Source organism: Esox lucius, chromosome 2, assembly GCF_011004845.1.
Source record: "Esox lucius isolate fEsoLuc1 chromosome 2, fEsoLuc1.pri, whole genome shotgun sequence".
Classification (NCBI taxonomy): domain Eukaryota; kingdom Metazoa; phylum Chordata; class Actinopteri; order Esociformes; family Esocidae; genus Esox; species Esox lucius.
The window spans coordinates 31,976,938-31,999,568 of NC_047570.1; the positions used below are offsets into that span (position 1 = coordinate 31,976,938).

The 22,631-nt window shown below is 45.0% G+C and overlaps 1 protein-coding gene across 6 annotated transcripts in view; it reads left to right on the forward strand.

Moving 5' to 3' along the window:
• The window catches only part of myo9aa (myosin IXAa), a 108,236-nt gene that overhangs the window by 36,031 nt on the left and 49,574 nt on the right, over window positions 1-22,631 (forward strand). For all 6 annotated transcript variants that reach the window (XM_034296099.1, XM_010875645.3, XM_010875662.3 and 3 more), the window contains exons 3-4: window positions 19,166-19,260; window positions 19,591-19,653. In XM_034296099.1, coding sequence (XP_034151990.1) covers window positions 19,166-19,260; window positions 19,591-19,653 — 158 coding nt within the window. The remainder of the gene's footprint in view (window positions 1-19,165; window positions 19,261-19,590; window positions 19,654-22,631) is intronic.

The window sequence follows — 22,631 nt, forward strand, 5'->3', positions numbered from 1 at the left end:
AGAGGACTAGTTCCACTCCTTTAACTCTAACTTAGGTTGCCTACGTGGCTAAACCACACTTATATCCTCTTGGTCTCGCTCATTGGCCAGTTGGGTCCAGTCCTGGGATCATGTAACAACTGTTCATTAATTTCAAGGCTCCTTTCAAGGTTAAAGAGCGTACCGGTATGAACGTCAGTGAAAATGTGCGTGGCGCACATAACTAGCAATCTTGCGTAAACAAACAGGCTTCAGTTTTTTCTGTATGCCACAGATGTTTGTGATTTGTATACGAAGAAAGCAAATCCTTCCGTCCACTTAGATTGCGTAAATCTGGGGAAATGTCCCGAGTGGGGCGGTCCACATCTGGTGTGGGACTTCGTTATCCACTGGGTCCTGGTGTAGTTTCTCCATTTGCAAAGTGTGCATTCTATCATTGCACTATAGCACATCTGGAACATATTTTAAAAAAAACACACAAAAAACGCGCCGCAGCGATCAACATGAAGGATGTCACCATGGAGTAAGTCAGTCATGGAAATAACATTACGAGCCGCGTGCACTGGGTTTTTACTGTAACCATCCTCTGTAACTGTCCGCCTCGCTGTTTTTATTGGCTGTGGAGCGAAAAGCTCTGTGACGCACGTGTACCACAATTACATTTGAAATAAAAAAATTTAAAAAGTGTTATTTTGGCCCTTATTTACAGAGGTAGATTCAGTGGGAGGAGAGATGGTAAGTTGCTGGGATCCAAGCCACACTGCTGCAGTGCGTCCGATGGCTGGATATCCTCCGGCCACAAATGCAAAGACGATGTCACTTGTGTTTAAATGTAATTTAGTGAATGCACAAAAAATGATCAGTTCCCTTTCCCAGTGAGCTTTTCAGCGTGCCCTAATTCTTGACATGAATTGACTGAAATGGATGTTACCTGGACTCTAGCGGACTGTTTCAGCCGTTTAGTTTGTGTCTAGGTTAGTTTAGCAATAAGGCACAAGGGTGTGTGGTACATTGCCAATGTATCACCGCCACCTTACCGTGTTGTATCACCACTATGTCAAAATCAGCAGAGGTGCAGTATTGCAGTAATAAACCTGTTGTCACTGCCGCCGGTGCCCCACGTGGTGCACTTGGTGACGGCATGGAGCTCACGATCCCAGGGTGGGAGGTTGGAGGGATGAACGAGGATGAAAAATTCACTATTTAGTGTTTAGCTCTGAATAAGAGGGACTGCTCAGTAAAAAAAATTTTTTAAAGTCAAACGCAATTAGGACAGTAGAAAGAACATGCATCCATTCACTGTGACTGTGTCCTGTTATGAATAACGCCTGAGGCCAGGGCTTTACTGACAAGGGAACAGTGTGGTCCGGTTGAGGTGGAGATACGAGCAGTAATGCGGAAGTGCTTGCAGGGGAGCTTCAACGGTCTTGAGGTTCTCTCTGCCTCCTCCGGGTTGTTTGGCCTCTTGACCTGCACTCCACTCGACGCCTCAGCCCTGTCAGACAATAAGTGTCACCCACGGGCTAAGAATAAAGCGGTTGTCCTCCGGGAATGTTGCCTGCTGTATAGTCAATTACTTATTAACTGTCCACAACAGTGACTCAGAGAGCCGCCGCAATGGCCTCATGGGTGCCGACATGCAGTTCCCGCCCAATGTAAACCCTGTGACTGCCTGTATCTCCACTGTAACCACACTGCAACGGCTTCCATCTGAGTGAAACCTGGCCTCGGGCCTAATGCTTAACAGAACACAGTATACAGTAAACGGGTCAGAGCATGTTTGTCTAGTTGTGAATGTTTATGGCAGAAAAAAGGTATCATGAACAAAAGCAGTTTATTCGCAGTGTGGAATTAATACTGGTGTGTAACTTTTATTACCACCACGAGAATCTCCTTGAGACTCTGTTAAAACTCTGTCCGGCCAACAGTGGAGAAGCCTTGATGTCGTAGTGGAATGAAAATATCTCTGCTGAAAGCCCCCCAACTCCACCACTGACTGTTGTTGACTAGTGCTTGATTTTATTTTATCATTCTTGCACAGCATTTTTCAGATTTCTACTTGATTCAGTGAAGTGTGCATACAATACTATTACTGGACTGAGTGGTTGTCCCTCTTAGTTATCTCAAAACAAAGGCACTAACTGTGAATGAATGCAGATTAGATTCTCTGCCAAATGACTAATGGTCAGATCTCACTCCACTTTAGAATCACAACCATTTCACAACAGGGGTTCAGATTAATTTAGAAGTAGATTTAATTATCACAAAATTAAAGTTGTACAAGGTCAAACCATAGGATAAAACATGCTTTTTGGATTAACAGACCACTAAGGCAGGATGGCACAGATACCATTATTCTGCTTAAATTGTTTTGATCTTCGTTACTTTACACTTTGATGTGTCATTTTGTGTTTGTTCAGCTGATTTATATTTGTCCGTATCACACTCTAAACCTAAACATGCCACGGGTTTCAGGGATATATCACTGTGCCTCATATCACTGTTTGGCTCTATTGAGATCTAACTGATGGGATTGACCTAATTACTGCTGTGTCCACGTGGGTTAGCGTTAGCCTCATTGTGCTAAGTCACCCCCCTCCAACCAGTCTATAGTTAGCCTAGCCTTCTTTAGCCAGCTAATGCTTGACATGTGGCCTACATTGTGGCTGGATTGCTGGCTAATAAGACCACCTGTTCTGAAGACAAGCATGACCAGTGTTACACGTCCAGAAACATTTTAAATGACCCCCCCCCCCCCACCCACCCACCTCTTTCACACTTCAAGCTATCTTACAATCTGAAGTTTGACACTTCATTTGATTCTCACTTCATTATAAGAATTAAGAGGATTGATTAAATCTCGTTTTGATCAATCAAGATGTAAACTGAAGCTGTGTATGAGACCACTTCACAGGATCTGAAGCCGTCAGTGGTCTGGGTTTAGGAGAGTAGTGTCTGCTGTGTGAATGCTGGAATCCCTTCAAAGCGAACCATGCTCATTGCTTGTGTCGACGAGTGGAGGGAGAAACATCTCATACGGCAGTAGGAAAGAGTTAAAGAGCAACCCACATCCATCTCATCCAGTGAAATTCCTAGCAAACACAACATTCAGAAAACCAAAACACAATGATATGTTTCATATGTTTCTTCTGTTGAATCCACTGGGATTTCCTCAAAGTTTTGCAAGTGATTCCCTGCGTAGTCAAGTATTTCCTAGCTTCTTGAATTTGTGAATCCATAGCTGGGGCTTGAGGAGCAGCTGCAGTCATATACAGTGTTGACTGTGTTCAGTACACAAAATTGACTGATTGTGGCTCAAATGTTTCCTGGCTAAAAGGGGTAATCTGGCGGTTTCCCACAGAATTTGAGGCTCACACACAATCACGTGAATGTTCCCATGCTACAGTAAGCTCGATGAGGATAAGACATACGTGTTATTGGTAAAGTTCTATGCTTCCCCTAAAGCTACCAAAGTATGTCTTTAGAATGTGTAGCTTACCAACTTGGATGGCATATTTAGCATGATCGCTCTAAGACCTTGAGAACAGGGGTTAAAACAAAATAACAAGTGAGAATCCCAAAAGATTCCCAAAAGTCTGCTATTGGGACTTTGCTCTGCTTTGCCTTTTCCTGTGGCTCGGTCATCAATGCAAGCAGCATGCTCTACCAAGGATGGGGGTTTGATCCCACCAAATATGTATGTAAAATGTGTATATGCAAGACTGTACATTTATATTACTACTGCTTTCCCTCTTTTCTCTTTGTTATTCAGTGTAACAGCAACTTCCCTTCAACAGCCTGTGTCTTGCACCATTTCCCGTAGCTCCATCCCCTTACACACAGTTAAGTTAGGCAGCACTCCGTGGGAAAGCAGGGGCCCTTGCCCAGCACAGCCATGGCCAAAACTGACTGATCTACAATAACAATTAGCAATACAATCACTCTGTTAGCACAAGGGGACTCTCGGCCTTAGAAATGCATGAGGAGAGTTGGGATTACATTACTGCGGTTTAGGGACCCCACTCTATACAAATACCTCACACAGCCCCTTAGCCATTTTCAGAGGGCTGGGCATTCATCCTTCACACACACACTTCTTATCTTTGAATAATGAGGACACTGGTGAGGAGAGATGGTGGTTGCATCACAGTTTTGCATCAAGGGTTTTAGGGTCCTACTGTGCTAATTTGCCGAACAACAGTATTTCTTCCAAACTGAAACCTATCTATCTCAAGCATGTGACGGAAGATCTGACTCTGTGGTGACAGGTTCTTAAAATGTTTTGTCGCTTTCCTTGTTGTGATTTAAATCTCAAAAGGTTTATCTGTCTGAACATAGACCGTTAGGGGACACCAGTGATTACAGGCTACATTTCTCTCTCTCCTTCTATCCTCTCCCGCCACATTCCTTCCCCCTGTATGGCGGCCAGATTTGGGAAGCTACTCTCCCAGCCGCCCGCATTTCCTCTGCTTCCGCTTACGTCTGGGCTCTCGTTCCTTTTCCCGCCAAGGCTTGGTCGAAGCATGGCAGGCCCCTCTGTTTTTCTGGCCAGTTTGGCTGAAGCCATTTGCATTCTTAGGCACTTTACAAGCCAAGTTAGGGTCAAGGGTCAGAGCAGTCGAGGGGAATGGAGGGAAAATACTGGGTTAAGCCAGTGGACAGAGTGTGTCTTGTGGAAGTTGACAATCATTCATTATTCTTGTGAGCGTCTTTGATACACACCAACACAGAAGGATAGATTTGGGTTTCATTAATAGGCAAAAAAATCTGTCGGCAGTCTATAAATTATCTTGTGGCACACCTGTGCTTCGGAGATAACAGCATACAAATCATCAGTAGACTTGTTGGGCTTTATGTGCACATGCATCCCCAGAGTGGTCTGCTTTATTTCCTCCACATAAACCATCTCACGGCAGAAAGCTCCCAGTCATAACCATGTGCATCAGTACCTATCAGCAATGTTGTCATTTCTGGAGAGATATCTACTATTTTCATGATAGATGGAACCTTTGGACATTAAAATGCATGACTTTGTGCCATGAGACATTGAGTTTACTGTAAAAGAGAATTTCCTTTCGGTAAAATACCGGCTTATATGAATGTGAAAATCATAGCAGACCAACTCAGAAGCTTATATATTGACACAGTCCTCGAGAGTGAGTGGGTTTTAGTGTTTGCACTAAAAGATAGGGTCTGTTCCTAAATAGCAGAACGCATTTACTTAGCCAGTGTCAAACACATCAGTGCTATAATCAAATTGACTTAGGTTACTTAATCCTTAATCATCAACAGGGCCTACAGGTGTTTGGGGAACTTCCCAAATATTTGAGTAAGGGAGAGGGGGAAGGCCAAAGGAAAATGTGTCCGTTTGTCTGCATGGTCCGGCTGAGATTTGGTTTCTACATTTACCCAAGCCCTCTGAATTGGAGAGGTGCAGTGAGCTGCCACAATGGGCACCCGTGGAACGAGTAGTACTTGCTGAAGGACACAATGGCCTTTTTCACACTGCCGGCTCAGGGATATGAATAACTCCAACCACTCCAACCACAGGTGTACCTGCCACCCCAGGAAGGAATACGTCCATGTGAGCATGCGTGTATGTGTTGGTCGGGGGCATGTGATGTACATGCATGGGTGCATGTATTGTGTTTTTACCCTTGCACAAATGTCTGCTTTACATGCGTGTCTGTAGTTCTGGCTCCTCTGCCGTATGGTCAGGTTCTGCTGACAGTGACAGGTCAGTGTTAGTCCTGTTGGGTTTGCAGATGTGATTTACATCAGAGAGTCTGTTCATTCCCGGGGCTTGGCTCCAGAGAACTGTTTATCATTTAGCCTGGCCTGTAGTTTTCAGTTTTTTTTTTTGTTGCTTTCAGCCTGTTCATTCTCATGTTTTATTTTTTTTGTTTGAGTGTTTCGGTGCAGAAATTGAGAGCAGTCCTTGTTGGCCTATTCAGATCCAGACATGAAAATTTTAAAGTAATTTTGCCCTGGACAAAGAACAACATGTCCCATTGCATCGCTGCCCCAGACAGACAACTCTCCTCCCAGAATGTTTTCCCTAATCAAAACCCTTTTGAACATAAATGGAGGCTTACGTCATCTCCCACAACCACCCTTTTCTCTGAATCGCCTTCCACTTTCTAGTGAAGAGTGCCAATGTAAAACAGATGGAAGAACTAAGTCTGCTCTAATTACATCAGGTCACGGTTGTTCTGGTGCCAGGCTGAAACGCCACGCCTCTTAGGTCCCCCAGATGTTCTGGAGCAGGGTCCAGACCAGGCTCCCTGCTGTCTGTCACCCTAACTCTAGACACTGACCTTTAGCATCTGTCCCTTGGGACATCATCATTACATAATAAGGTCTCTCTCCTGCCCTGGCATGCTCTGGTCTCCCTCTATGGGTGTGCAGCTTAAGCTGGAAAAGCAATCAGCTTTGTACTCCCAGTACAACCCCTCTCCCTCACTGGGACATAGACAAACTCTCCATCAGTGTCTTTCCCTTCATAGACAAGCTCTCCAATAGTGTCTTTCCCTTCATAGACAAGCTCTCCAATAGTGTCTTTCTCTTCATAGACAAGCTCTCCATCAGTGTCTTTTCCTTCACAGACAAACTCTCCATCAGTGTCATTCCCTTCATAGACAAGCTCTCCAATAGTGTCTTTCCCTTCATAGACAAGCTCTCCAATAGTCTTTCCCTTCATAGAAACACTCTCCATCAGTGTCTTTCCCTTCATAGACAAACTCTCCATCAGTGTCTTTCCCTTCATAGACAAACTCTCCATCAGTGTCTTTCCCTTCATATTCTCCATCAGTGTCTTTCCCTTCATAGTCTCCATCAGTGTCTTTCCCTTCATATTCTCCATCAGTGTCTTTCCCTCATAGATGAACTAAAGTTATATTTAAAGGTCTGTGTTTGATGCGTGCGTGTGTGTGTGTGTGTGTGTGCGTGTGTTTTAAATAGAGGTTGGGTGTTCAACTTGTCTTAGCTACTTCTGCAATCTTTGAGTGGTTGCAGTTAATTTGTGTGTACTTATAATCTTCAAAACAATCTGATGACAAAATGCTTGAAATGCTCTTCATGCTAATACAATTAATTTATTATCTGGATCATTGTACAATTTTTTTTCCTGTACTATAGCTGAGAACTGGGGTATGGGTGGGAGAGGGTTAGATGAGGACGGGTTATGGGTGGGAGAGGGTTAGATGAGGACTGGGGTTATGGGTGGGAGAGGGTTAGATGAGGACTGGGGTTATGGGTGGGAGAGGGTTAGATGAGGACTGGGGTTATGGGTGGGAGAGGGTTAGATGAGGACTGGGGTTATGGGTGGGAGAGGGTTAGATGAGGACTGGGGTTATGGGTGGGAGAGGGTTAGATGAGGACTGGGGTTATGGGTGGGAGAGGGTTAGATGAGGACTGGGGTTATGGGTGGGAGAGGGTTAGATGAGGACGGGTTATGGGTGGGAGAGGGTTAGATGAGGACTGGGTTTATGGGTGGGATAGGGTTTGTATTTGTATTTGTGTATTTGCTGTGTATGTTTGTTATGTAATGATGCCTTTGTCTGTATATGTTCTATTTTGTGTCTGTGTGTCTATAGGACCCCCTCGAAAAGGAGATCCTACATCTCAAGGGGCTATCCTTGCAACAAATTAAAATGCTATTAAGACGACTTAGCGTGAAAATTCACACACTGAGAGAGGTAGCGGCCTATCAAAGCTTGTGATTTGCTGTGAGAGCTGTTCTTCTTAAGGTTTGTCTCCCCGGAAGAGGTTTCTCCTCCAAAGGCTAGTGCTGTCCCCAGACCAGGTGTTACCCAACATCTGGCTACAGGAGATCTGGGTTTTAGCTCACCCTTCCCACAGCCCACCTATGAACTCATTCACCACAACAGAAGCAGAGACCATTGTGACACGCGCACACACACACACACACGCACGCACACACACGCGCAGGCCTCCAGGTCATCAGTAGCACCTGTGCTGCACCACACCGCTGGGGAGGTCAGCTGTTAAAGGACGGATGCCGCCTGGGCGGACGAGCAGAGTTGGTCTCGGCACCTCGCCCAAGGCAGTCTGCGGTGGATCTAAGACCCCTCCCTCTTAAAAGCAACAACGTTGATTCGGATTGGAAAGTTTGCTGCACTCTGTTAGGCATTCGGTGTATCCCCGGAGCCTTGCAAAGTGGCGAGCAGACAACACTTTGTACCGGGACTCTGGGTGACTGAGGGATCTGTTCACTGCCAGGTCGATGACCCCCCCCCAGCCAAAAACAACAACGCTGTTAACAACACCCTAGCACTCTAAACCTGCCCTGTGATTAATGCCTGTGACCTGAGGCGGTGCTGGGCTGTCCACAGTCAGTGTTCAGATCAATATGAGAGATGCTGAATGCCCACAGTGGCGCTAAGTGACTCACATGGGTCGGTTCTGGCCAGAGGCAAGGTCGGTGTGGGCTGGTCTACGTGCCTTGTTAGTCAGTTCACAGAGACCGTGTCAGTTCACTCTCTGTTGGATTCTGCGTTCGGTTTCATGTTCCCAGAAAACCTTCCTGCTTTAGTAACGCCGTGTGATGTCCATGTAAAGTCAGTTGTCCTAAGATGACATCAGTTCTGTTCGCCGTCCTGTGTAATCATTTCGTCAGTTTTCGCTATGAAGGGTTATTTTGTTGCTGTCAGTTTGATGGAGTTTTGCTTCATTCAAAACATTATTGAATTTGTGGGGTTACAGAGAGTTAGAAGGCACAGCATGAAATCTGGGTTCAGGGATTGATTAACCGGACTTCCGTTAGAAACATTACATGTACAAAGAGACTCAGACGGGTTAAAGGTCTACCTGATTCTCTGCTCTACACAAAGGAATGGTCCAAGGGTTTTTTTGTCCTACAGAGTACGGTCTTGCTATCTGAGCACAGCTTAGGAGAACTAGAGAACCACTGACCAAAACCCTGCCAAGCCTCACCCTCCCTGCGCAACACACACACACACACGCAGCTGACACGCTCCATCTGCAGTGCTGCAGGGATCTTCGGGGCAAGGCACACGGCACTGCTGGCTTCCTGAACCCGTCTAAGCCGGTTCAGCCTGGGCTGTGTGAGTGGGCGTCCTCTCTTTGTTAACATCAAGAATTGTCAGCGCTCAGCTACATCTTGTTGACTATTTCTGAGAGTTGTGTAGCATGGGACTTGGAGTCATCAGCAGGACTATGTCACCCAGGTACCAATACCAGAGACGGAGAAAGGGAAGGGGCTGATTAACAGTAGGGCTGCCCAACCCTGTTCCTGGAGATCTACCATTGTAGGTTTTCCTACTGGTTATCATTTCTCCAGGAACAGGGTGGAAGGGAACCTACAGGATATCAGCTCTCCAAAAACAGTCCTGATTCATATTCTTCCCCATTCGTAGCAGATTAGTCACTTAACTCCATTGTACCAGTCTTGTCATTCCATTGTGAATCAATGACTTAATGAGGAAATAATGCAACATACATTTCTTCTGTGATCGCTGCAAACCTTGAACAGTAGAGCTTTTGTCAAGGTTGGAACGCCTTATCCAAGTTAGCATCTGAAACCTTTCAAATCTCGCCGAAAGCTGGGATCTGAGAAACAGCAGCGGTCAGTCAGCTGAACAATTAGGTCTTGTTGTTTGTCCGTCGTTGGTTGGTGGGATGACTCAGAGCCGAACGTTCGGCCCGTGGGTGAATGGAAGGAATGGTCTCATCGGGCAGCTCTGAGACATCAGTGTTTCCCCTAGATTTGTTTTTAAGGCACACTGATATAGAGACACAGTAGGCAGAGCACACCACCAGTAGTATTTATCATTGCAACCCACCCTTCCTCAGGCCATAGCCCTATAAACGAGTTGAGGTTTCGCTGCTAGTCTGTGCTTGCCTGCTATTTGTTTTTTATCTTAGCTGTTTGCTTTTTACATTTACCCTGTCCTGGCCCCTGTGGGAATCAAAACCCACAACCCTGATGCTGTAAGCCGCATGTTCAACTGGCTAAGCTACATGGGACTCACAAGCTCATTAAAAGGGGGCACTGTGTCGGGGGACTGTGTCGAATCCTGCCTCTAATGTTTACAAGACTGAATTTAAACAATAACACAGCTTGTCTCCTTCTCCCCTTCCCTTACTGAACAAGACCGGAACAGTATTGAGTAGTCCAGATTGGTTTAGGGTGGGGGGATGGTACTGCTAATGTCTAAGGTGATATGAGGAGACTACACGTCAATGCAAACTGATAGACGGACGGTCGACAAAGTTTTAATCTCAGGCACTCGCGACAATTCGGTAATACAAAATACTTAAAAACATTAAACTGCAGATGTCTTCTGGTCATTTATGATTGTATTTATGCTGAATATGGTAAAACGGAAAAACATATAGCCCCTTTAAATATTAGCTAGCTTTCACTTTTGTTAACATTGAACTTTAGGTGCTGTGGAGGTACTGTAGGTCTCAACCTGAGCAGCGCCCTTCTTGCCCATCCATGGTGCCTTTTTTGGTGGTTCCTCTGCCCATGTCCCGGCTATGGAACATAAATCTTCTGGGTAATAACTTTTTTCCATCAGTTTTGGGCACATGCTCCTTAATAAGGTCATTGGCCAGCCCTGGATATTCCTGTGTGTTCTAGCTCTTCACCCATTCACACTGAGTGACAGGACAAAATAATCAAAGATGTCTTCGTAGCTGATATGTGTCATTTTTTTTCATGCCATCCTCGCACTGCTGAATAGTTTGAGAATGTTGCACAGACCTGCCATCATCAAAATCCCTGAGTTTGAAAGGTTTTTGTTCATATGACCCCACAAACCTTTGTGCTAGTGAAACTGTTCTGATAGTACCCGGGTGCATAAACGACTACAAGAGCACCACACTGGACCTTCACAAAACAGAATGTTCAGACATTGTTTGTCTTTGTTGTGGACCAAGTTGATGGTGATGGTCTGAGAGACAATTTGAAATACCTTGAGTAATTTGATAACTCTCTAAACGTAATGAGTTGCTTGATAACTCTCTAAACGTGAAAATGTACATTAGCTATAATATTGGAGTTGTGACATCCTTGTTAGATAGCTGGCCTCTTTTTTGTTCACTTTTCAGAGATGCAAGGTAATTTCTCACCCTTCATACAGAGGGATCTTTGTTTTTTACCGTCACAGCCTTGCCAAACATTCACACACAATTCCTGTTCCCCAACTAGAGGTTACATTGTTTGTATTCCTTCGAGGCCAAGGCATGATCCTCCATTGTGTCTATCCAGTAGATAAGTATTTTGCTCACTACTCCATGGGGATGAGACACCTTCATTTCTTTACATGAGCGTCATAGCCCAGCCACTCCTGAAGGAAAGAGGCTCTTTAGACAGCCTTTTTTTCAGCTATGTGATATAAACAACCATAGGGTTGTTTTGGTGGTTACTTCAAGTTGAATGTTTTGAGCTGAAGCCGAAGAGACTCCTCATCCTTAGTAGGTGGATAAATCATAAGGCGCCTCATTAGTGCTCTCGCTTCTTGAAATGGGGTTGGTGGTCAGAACACTGGCTGTAGGAACAACTTGTGTTTCTGTCGTTTTTTGTGGCACTCTCTTGCCGAATAGAAAATGCCTGTTTTGCTTAAATCCATGTTGAGAATGTGTTTTCTCTCACAGAGAAAGCCCAAACCCATATTTCGGTAGAACATTTGGAAATACACATCGCTGACGAACAGCTCATCACTAGCTGAGACCGGGTTGTAGAGTATACAGCTCCAATCTTTGTCACTGTAAACAAAATAAGCTAACTGGCTTATGGATGCAAGCAATGCTACGCTCCCTAGAAAAAACACTAAACCAAGGATCTGTTTCAGTTAGATAACCAACAAGGTGTCATGTCATAATCTTAACTGCTATAATGACGCTAGCCTTTGATGGGCCAACCAGGGTGCAACAGGGCAATTTCGTTAGTTTGTTATCTATTAACTATTCAGCAGCTGGATGCTTCTGTAATGCAATTCTAGTCAGCTATGGGTTGACAAAGCAAGAAAAGTAAATGGAGTTAGTTGCATTTGCACAATGGATGGTTCTGGTTCAGAAAAGAACAACGTGTCAATGGCAAATCTAAACATGATGTTGAAAATGTTGAATGAATTACAGTTACATTTGGACAGTCCTATGTTTCAAGAACAATATGTTGGATTGGATCTGTTTTGCGGTTTATCAGACGATTGGGTTAATAATCTGGGTGAAAAAACTGGTCTCTGATCTGCTTATATCAGGGACTATCTGCTCCAATCTTGCCCAGAGTTTGCTCAAAACAAGTAGCCTTTAGCCCTTTGAAGTTTCTGTCTTCCCCTTTTTTTCCTCAAGCTTTCTCGACCTTACACAAGGAAACACTGTGCTATTGTTTACCCAGAATGTCCTGGGAAGGTTAGTGCCAAAAGAAGGAGCTTCTGACCCCAGTTGACCTCTACCATTGTAAGGCGCAGAATTCGTGTTCCACCAAGCTTCTTCGCTTCACTTTTCTTTTCTGTTTGGCACAGATGCCGCTCTGGACCACGGGATGATTAATTGAATTTGTGGCCCTCGTGTTGAGCAGACTGCTCAACTTCAAAACTCTGGCCGTCGCCCCCAACCCCTACGCAACCTACGCGCATCACAGAGCAGCGAGAGAGCAGGGACTTTGTGTCAGGTGTCAGCTAGGGTAACCGCCACCTCTTATTTCTCACACTTAAGAAACCATACACTCCTGCATAACAATTTCAAAAGTCTCGTTGTGGGGGGGGGGGGGGGGGGGGGTTTAAATGGACTAGTTGACAGCTGTCAGAGGGGCTGTCCATTGTCGTCATTTGAGGCCTTTATTCCTCTCTCAAAACTTCTTCCACAGAGAGCTTGGCCCGTCATCAGCAGATTTAAATATAGCTTTGTCTCTCTCAGACACAGACATGGCTGTCCTGCCCCCAAAAGCATCTGCCGCTCAGGTTGCGTACCATCAGGACAGTAAACATCCCCTGCTTTTACCGGGAAGACCTCACAGGAGGATTCTGTCCCACTTCCAGTTTAAGAGCAACTCACATGCACTACTGCACCTTATTCCAAATAATTTTGTTGAACAAAGAATTTTCCACAAGCTCAGGGTGATAGTGAAAGCTACAATAAATAGATGTCTTCTGGCACCATCTTTATCTCAGCAGCACGTGTACCCTGATTTAGCTAGTTAGGAGTTTGTAGCCTTTGGCCCTGAAACATCCTGTCTGGGCAATACAATAGTAAATTACTGAGGTTGTTGACAAGGCAGAGCAACTATTTACCACTTAGCTGTCAGCGGATAAACTGTCAGTTAGTGGCTGGGTAGGAGGGGAGCCGTCTTCCTATGGCCGACGATCAAAGCCGGATGAACTGCTTACATCACCGCGGCATGCTTCGTTAGACATGAAGAGTGATGGACTGCGTGTGTGTGTGTGTGTGTCTGTGGGTTATTTAGTCAGGTCACTCCTGTCAGTTCACGTGTAGCCATGGAAACTGACACAGGTGTCCACGGCTGCCGTCGCCCCGTCGTCCTCACCACTGCAACAGGAAATGTTGGCTTTTGGGGCCACCTATCAGTATCACTTGAGGGCAAATTACATTTGGCATTTCCAGTCATTTAGCAGACGCCCTTATCTATAGCAATGTGCAGGTAGTCTGTTCATCTTAAGATAGCAGGGATCACAGTCGCAGTTGAGCACAGTTGTTGTCAGTAAAGACCATTATCAGCCGGTGGGGAAAGACAAAGACGCGTTTATTTATTTGCATGTTGGTGCTATGCCTGAGCTGTTGTGTCGCAGATACTCTGAAGAGGTAGTCTTCAAGGTGTTTTTTCTGGATGATGGGCATAGGCTCAAAAAACATAGTTCACATGTTCGTCTTTCTTTTAGGCTTCAGACGGTCAATGCCCACTCTGCCTTGTCGCGCACGCAGCCGGGCACATGTGCTGAAGAGCCTTCCTAGTCTCATGTGCCAGGTGCCGTGTTTGTCTCCCGTGTTTGTCTCCCGTGTTTGTCTCCCGTGTTTGTCTCCCGTGTTTGTCTCCCGTGTTTGTCTCCCGTGTTTGTCTCCCGTGTTTATCTCCCGTGTTTGCCCGCAGTCTGAACGATGTGACCGTTGTATTAGATGGTTCACTTTTGTAATAAGGGAGGGGTTTGCGTCTGTTTCCTGTCGTCACATTAGTCAACCCCATGCTCTGTTAAAATCGCAACGATGATTAATTTTACCGTACGGGTGTCTTCATTACATATTAACCCCCAAACAAGAACAAAAATCTCCCCCATCCCAGTTGTTACATTCTGTTGGATCGTAGGAGCCAAATCAGAGGGGCTGAATGTTGAATGAAAGATCTCTCAGAGGAGGCCAACAAGCCTGCTGATTATTGTCATGAGGGCAGGCTTTCATCTTGACCGCTGAGACTAATTTCTGTAATGCCCAACAACCAACTCATAATGAACTACTGTACTGTTGTAACTCAGTGATCTGCTGGGTTCTGGCTGTGTCCGCAGGGAGTACCTCTTTCTCCAACTATCTCTTTCTCCAACTCTCTCGTTCTTTACTCTCTTTAGTTTTTTGTCTCTCTCTTTGTTTTGTTTTTATCACACCCTGCACCTTTCTTTCTCTTTCACATCGGGTTTTGCCCTGTCACCCATATCTGGGTTGTGAGTCATCAGGTTGCATCAACCTGTTGTGTTTCTATTTTCTAACCCAGTGTACAGCACCCCAACTCACTGGTGTTTACTCACACCACGTTATTGTTAAGTGAACTCCACTGTACATTGATTACGTTTTCTCAAGTCTGTACTCTGTTTAAAGCGAGAGGACTGGATGGGGTGTGGTTTGCCCGTCAGGTCCCTTATCTGGGCTTTAGGAACAGGGCATGTCAGGGATACTTTTTAGAACCGTGGAAAACCTTCCTCAACAATGGTGATGTGCACTGTCTGAAGAGCGCAATTGTTAAAATGGATCGTTTAACTCGACCAACGCATGTGTCAGTGGCAGCTTCCTAACATACTCTGGCTTCTTTGCATTACGGAGAAACTATTATTAGCATGGCGCAGTCTAGACATATTATCCTGCAATGTTCAATGTCAGTAGACTAATTTGAGTGCAGACTCTGTTTTGCGTGTATAAAGCTTTTCATGAAGAAGACAGTTTGTTCCAGTGGAAGATGGGGCACTTGTTACACTGGGTGGAGATTTTTAATTGCCTCCAGAGGTTGTAGCTTGACTTTTAGTGTTTCTCATAACTTACCACATCTGAGGCTAGCATTAGTGTTAAATTCCCTTAAGCCAACTACTTTTACTTTCTCCTTTTTTCCTCAGATTTGAGCCAAAGCGCAGCTCTAGATTACTACTAGAATATCATTTGGAGAGATTGCAACCATTATTTTGTGATTAAGGGTCCAGTAGTTTTGTTTCAAGGAGGATCTCACTGATCTGTTTGTTATGGAGTTTAGCGTCTTTTTGTTTATAATCTACTGGGTTAACCGCTGCTAACTCCTTTAGCCGGATCTGTAGTCCTCTGAAGTCTGCAAATGTTAAAATATTCCATGTGAGGCCGTTACACTAGGCATTGTCGCATGGATCTCTGGGCACTTGTCTGTGGGCGACTGCTACCGTTAAATCCACATTGTGTTCTTGTCTTCCCTGTAATCTGTCTGGGAAGCGTGACTCAAAATACCGCTCTGACCACGATGACCACAGCCAGCATGACCTAACAAGGTGGAGTATTACAGGGGAAGCTCTTAGCAATTAGCCTGTTTAAAACAGTACCAGCCCACTGATGCTGTAGGTTGGTAGGGTCACTGGCTGAGTCATTTTCTTTCTGTGTGAAAGTTACCGAGCCGTCAGATTGCAGCGTGTGAGTCACGGACGTGATGGCAGTGCCGTGGTTCACCACCGGATGTTTTCAAGGAAGCTGAGTTAGTCGACGAGTGATCTCGTGTGTACGCAGACCGAAAGGCTCCTGAGATGAGTAGGAGTATGAAGGCTACGTTGACTTCATCATTTGACACTGACGATATTGCTGGACTGTCTGACCTATAGTGTACGAGGCAGAGTATGCAGTGATTAGATTTAACATTCAACAGAAAGATTTTTTTTCAAATGATTCAGTCAAGCGTGCGTTTTTTTTTACGAATGGTCCTGATAATTCAACCCGCTGTCTTTGTGTTGCTTAAGTTTCGGCAAATGTGTTATTATTCGCTTTTCAGCATGGGGCCAGGAAACTCGCAGTTCAAACCAGGTGGAAAATGTGGGTTATAGCTGTAACCAATCAGAGTTGGGCTAATGTAGTCACCCCACTCTATGTCAACTCTGGTCTGCTTACATTTTTTTCTGAGGGCCCACTGTGACCCTAACAACCTTTTTGAAAGACACACACACACACACACTGGCTCAGTTCCCCATTTTCCTTCCGCCAGGAAACACTAATTAACTCATCCCATATGATTACAGTCCGTGTCTCTGCTTGGCGCTGCATGACCCAGTGGTCATGCGATGCAGTCCATCACAGACAAATCTCTAATCCAACAGTTAATGGAATTCACACTGAATGTGAGAAAGTTATGCAAGATCTCTCTAAATCTGTAATTAATCCCTCACTGGTGAAATGGAACAGGATTTACAAAGTCAGTGCAATTCAATGCGGCTAATTTGTCTTTGTGCTAGAGGAGCACATTGCTCTTGAATTATATTTTGAAACAGGCCTCTGAAGTGTGTTGATGTATGTGTTGATGCATGTCAATGCAGCTGGGTTTTATTAGGTTCATAACCACAGCTCTCCTAAAGGATTCACCGGAACGGGACCAAGTAGTAGAACTGATAACAACATGAACAGTCTTGTCTGTCTGTCTGATTTAATGACTGACTGTCTCTGCCTGTCTGTCTGTCTGTCTGTGATTTAATGACTGACTGTCTCTGCCTGTCTGTCTGTCTGTCTGTGATTTAATGACTGACTGTCTCTGCCTGTCTGTCTGTCTGTCTGTCTGTGATTTAATGACGGACTGCCTCTGTCTGTCTGTCTGTCTGTCTGTGATTTAATGACGGACTGCCTCTGCCTGTCTGTCTGTCTGTCTGTGATTTAATGACGGACTGCCTCTGTCTGTCTGTCTGTGATTTAATGACTGACTGCCTCTGTCTGTCTGTCTGTCTGTGATTTAATGAATGACTCTATCTGTATGTCTGTCTGTGATTTAATTAATGACTCTCTCTGTCTGTCTGACTGTGATTTAATGAATGACTCTATCTGTATGTCTGTCTGTGATTTAATTACTGACCGTCTCCCCCTGTCCGTCTATGAGCTATGTATTCGTTTCTGTTGGTCTGTCTGATTCCAAAGCCAGTTTGGGTGCATCATGTGGACAGTGCCATGGCGGTGGGCAGGTGTGGCATGCTGTTGGCCTGTTCCTGTCTGTGTCAGGACATCAACCATTATGACACTTAAGCACATCGCAAGAGCCTCTCGGGAGCCCTCCCAGCGCCTGCCCTCTCTACATGTACACCCTCAGCTAAACCTCACAGCCTCTGATGGGGAAAGTTGGCGCATTGTTGTTGGTGCTCTGATGTCGTGCTGTTTGCCGCTCTTTTTTTTGTGACACACCCCAGTTGCAGTTGCTCTGAACGTCTACCTGTGAGCCGTCGGCGTATTTCACAAGCTTATCCGCAGGCTTTTCAATGAACCAGCCACTGGACGCTAGTATTCTTCTTATATCATCCAGGGGTGATTTCACATTGGTTTAACCAAGCCTGGGGAAGAATACATACGTTGTCGTCCATAAAAATGTCTTCTGGTAGGGATTGTTTTACACACACCATGTGAATGTACACATAGTACACCCTCATAAATCAATCCACATTTTATGTTTCCCACACATAATTTTGGAAAAGCCTTATAGCCAAAATACCTGGAATGTTCCACTGGCGGCTGTTTGTGTGACCTGATTTAGCTTGGTTTGTTTTGTAGTAGCGTCCAGCAAGATCTGCTTCTCCTTGCCCAGGGCATGCTACTTGCTGATTGGCTGTCCTTGTCCGACCTGTAATTCCTGGGTAGGGTGTGTTAGCGCTCTGTGTTACAGATGGAGTGTTGATTGTTTTAAAGCTCTGTGGTGCTGTATCCCAATAACAGCCTAATAGCTATCCTTTCACCATCTCAGCCTAACTGGCTCCCACATCAGTATTGACTTGGCACTCTAACCTAGTTCAAACCTCAAAAAGCTCAATATGTTAACATGGCATATTCGCTTTTCCTCTGCGTCTGCTTGTGTGAAAGTTGCCCGGCGGGGCTAGTCACAAATAGATCAGTGAGGTCCCCGGCGCTGGCCGTGTTTTTGCCCGGTCAGCCCAGCCGGTAGCGAAGCGGGCCAAGTGGTCCTGGGTTTATCCGGCCGTCTGCCACCGGAGCGTCCTTCGAGGGAAGTGGAAGTCTGGGCGGTGCGTTCTCGCGGTCCCGGGGCCTCGTTTCCATGGGTCTCTGCCCAACCCGGCCTAACCTAGCATTAGCATGCCTAACACGTTTTAATGCACACGTTAGCATTCACCGAACTGAGCTGACCGTTTAGGCTGGGCTACAGGAGTGAGCCGAGCAGCCCCTTGTGTAATTCACGGAGGAATGTGTTTACTTGCGACGGAGGCTACAGATAACTGCAGGGTTTGTATAGGGTGAATAAGTACTTTCCCTCCAGGCAGCCGCACACCATCAACAGGGTCAGGAGGGGAAATACTGGACTCTCATTTGAGCACACCACGACACGTGTTCCATCAGGTCCACATGGGTCCCATTACCAGGGACATTTTGTATCCGTCAGGGCTTCTTGCTGCAGCTCCATAATTTTCAGCATTATGTCTTCAGAGGTTTTGAGCGTTGTGAAGGCATGTTGGTTTCTGTGCATTTCTCCCTGTGTGTGTGTGTGTGTGTGTGTGTGTGTGGCAGAATTATACATTGTATGTGTAATGGATAAATAAAGATTTTCTATGTCATTAGAAAGAATTTACTTGGCTCTGTAAGTGATCAAAGACAAAATAAAGCCACCCGTGGTTATTATCCCAGTGTGGTTGACCACCAAACACGCCCACATGTACCAGTGTTTTCCAACGTGGAAGCAGAACCTTGTTTCATTGTCAGACTTTTTCCTGCCTGGATACTTTTTTTTTGGTCTCATCCCATTCTCTCTCGTCTCTCCCCTCCACAGGCGTTTGGGAATGCAAAAACAGCCCACAACAACAACTCGAGTCGCTTCGGCAAGTTCATCCAAGTGAATTACCAGGAGAGCGGCACGGTCAGAGGGTGAGAATGAAACGTGGTCACAGATTCCCTTTTAAGTTGTTGTCTACTCTTTGACCTCCTGTATCCTGGCTGACATGATACAGGCCGTCACTCTCCTCCATCTATATTCCTCCATGAACTGGTCATGTCCCCTGTGTCTCCCCAGCTTAAACATGTGCAGACCAACTTGATCTAGAGTCCTTTAGTCGTATATTCACTACTGTTTTTAAATAGTCCTGCCCTCCTCCATGTATAATTTTAAAGCGGTTCTGAGTCCGCTGTCCACTGTGGATATCCGGCCGAGTCGTTCCAGCTCTCCTCACTCTGTCGGGCCTGTGCTCTGTGTTTTAGGGCCTATGTGGAGAAGTACCTCCTGGAAAAATCCAGACTGGTCTATCAGGAGCACAATGAACGGTAAGAGCTCATACCACCACTGACAGCGCTCTTTCCACTGCGCGTGCAACTGTTATTTCCACAGAACAAGGGGCACAGCTCTGGAATCACATTAGCGATGCACGGGACATCTGTTTGTTCACCTGCTCTCACCCGCAACTGCGAATAGTAATCTGGCTACACAGCAGTTGACAAAGTGGAAATCTGAGGCGTCTAGTTGATGCTAACTTGTATATAGGCCCTATATATTAAGGCCTATTGGACAGAAGTTGTCAAAGGCAATTTTAAAAAGCTATAGAAAAGGTTCAGAAAAGTGTACATGAAATATAACTTGATTGCTGCAGACAGAAGTCTACTAGAGTCTGGGGAATTGAGAGGGGAGCAAGTGAGACTCTAACCCAATCATGTCAGCAGGTTCTGCCGATAACCCGCCCACTTCTTTACAGACTGTCAAGAGCAAGCAGCACTTTAGGCGGTTTGTACCGGGCAGACAAATCTGAACTTCTTTCTAATCAGATTTAAAGAAATAGGCTTGTGTTGTTCAGTCTGCCCACCTGCAGTAACCCAAAAATATAGAATGACCGTAATCTAACCGAAGTCGACTCATGTGGGTTATAATAATAAATAATAATAATAATGACGCATTTTATTCATATAGCGCTTTTGAAGGACCCAAAGACGCTTTACAAAATGAACATGGAACAGAAACAAACAAAACATACCATGAGAAAACAGAAAGAGAACAGAGAGAATGGGATTGGGCACGGGTAGGTCTTGGCTCATGAGTCGACTCATGTGGGTCGTAAGTCTTTGCTTATTTGATTCATGAGTCAACTCACATGGGTCGTAAGTCTTGGCTCATGTGGCTCATGAGTCGACTCATGTGGGTCGTAAGTCTTTGCTTGTGTGATTCATGAGTCAACTCACGTGGGTCGTAAGTCTTGGCTCATGTGGCTCATGAGTCGACTCACGTGGGTCGTAAGTCTTTGCTCGTGTGATTCATGAGTCAACTCACGTGGGTCGTAAGTCTTTGCTCGTGTGGTTCATGAGTTGACTCACACTGTTATTCAGGTGTCTGTCCTTGTCTCATTTAGTTGCATCGGATGGTCTGGCAGTATTAGCCCCTGCCAACATGGGTTTGATTCCTGCTCAGTGCTCTCTCAGCACACTCTCCTCCATCCCTCCCACTGGCTGTCCTCCGTCAATACAAAGTTATTCATGAAAAGTTTTTCAGGCAGCCTATTCTTTCGTTGATTGCTTTTAATACAGTAAACCCCACTGAACAAATACACATTGAATGACTAATTGGAGTATATTTCAGCACAGCGTTCAGAATGTAACCTTTGACCTTGCAGGGTCTAGGTGGAGTTATTTGATTAGCTAGTATACATAATTGGGTAACTTTCACAAACTAGGCCAGAAATCACATCTCCTTCGAATGAGGTTGTCTTTTTTGAGATGATTGAAGCTCAGTGTGAATAAGCACCCCATTGTACATAAAAGACACATGTGGAAATAATTGTAGCACATGATATTGAGTGCATTTAGTCACACACACACACACAGACTCATGTTTGTTTTTTCTATCCTTTAGGGGACCTGAGACCTAACCCTGACCCTGAAATGCATGCTTCCTATTACCTAGCCCTAAACCTTAACCATACTAAACTAACTTTTATGGCTACATTTTACCTAGCCATAATGCTTTACTCGAAATCTAACTGGTAATGCCTAAACCTGAAAGTAAACCCAATTCTATGCCCAACTGTATGTTTTTCCCTCAACCCAACCCCACGACTGGAAATCCAAGTTTCCCTACGGGGGACCTGCCAAAAATCCTTTTCTATCTTTCTGGGGACATCTGGTCCCCACAAGTATGCACGCACATACACGTACACACACAGTCAAAACAGGATGAAATCAGTGGTGATTGGATAGCACTGCTGCCACAACAAACAATCTGTGAAGACTTCAACACTTTTGCAAGGAATCAGATAGTCCATACAGTTAGGTCTGAAAATAATTGGACCCTGACAAAAGGTTTGTTATTTTGACTGTTTACCAAAATATATTCAGGTTACTGTTACATTTTATAATGTAGCCCCCTCTTTTTCAAGGAACCAAAAGAACTTGGACAGTTGACTCAATAGCTGTTTCATGGACAGGTGTGGGATATTCCTTCATTATTTCTTCATCAGTTAAGTAGGTGCAAGGTCTGGAGTTGATTCAAGGTGTGGCATTTGCATTTGGAAGCTGTTGCTGTGAACCCACAACATGCGGTCAAAGGAGCTCTCTAAGCAGTAAAACAGGCCATCCTTAGGCTGCAAAAAAATAAAGATCCATCAGAGAGATTAGGAGTGGCCAAATCAACAGCTTGGTACATTCTGAGAAAAAAGCACACACTGGTGAGCTCTGCAACACAAAAAGGCCTGGACGTCCACGGAAGACAACAGTGTTGGATGCTCATAGGATCCTTTCTATGGTAAAGACTCCAAGTGAAGAACACTCTCCAGGAGGTAGGCAGATCATTATCCAAGTCTACCATAAAGAGAAGGCTTCAAAAGAGCAATTACTGAGGGTTCAGAACAAGGTGCAAACCATTCATAAGCCTCAAGAATAGAAAGGCCAGATTAGTCTTTGCCAAAAATTTTTTTTAAAAAAAGCCAGCCCAGTTCTGGAACAGCATTCTTTGGACAGATGAAACTAAGATCCATCTGTACCAGAATGATGGGAAGAAAATAGTATGGAGAAGGTTTGGAATGGCTCATGATCCAAAGCATACCACATTATCTGTAAAACACGGTGGAGACAGTGTGATGACATGGACATGCATGGCTTCCAATGGCACTGGGTCACTAGTGTTTATTGATGATGTGACAGAAGACAGAAGCAGCTGGATGAATTCTGAAGTGTATAGGGATATATTGTCTGCTCAGATTCAGCCAAATTCAGTGAAGTTGATTGGACGGCACTTCAATTTACAGGTGAACAATAACCCA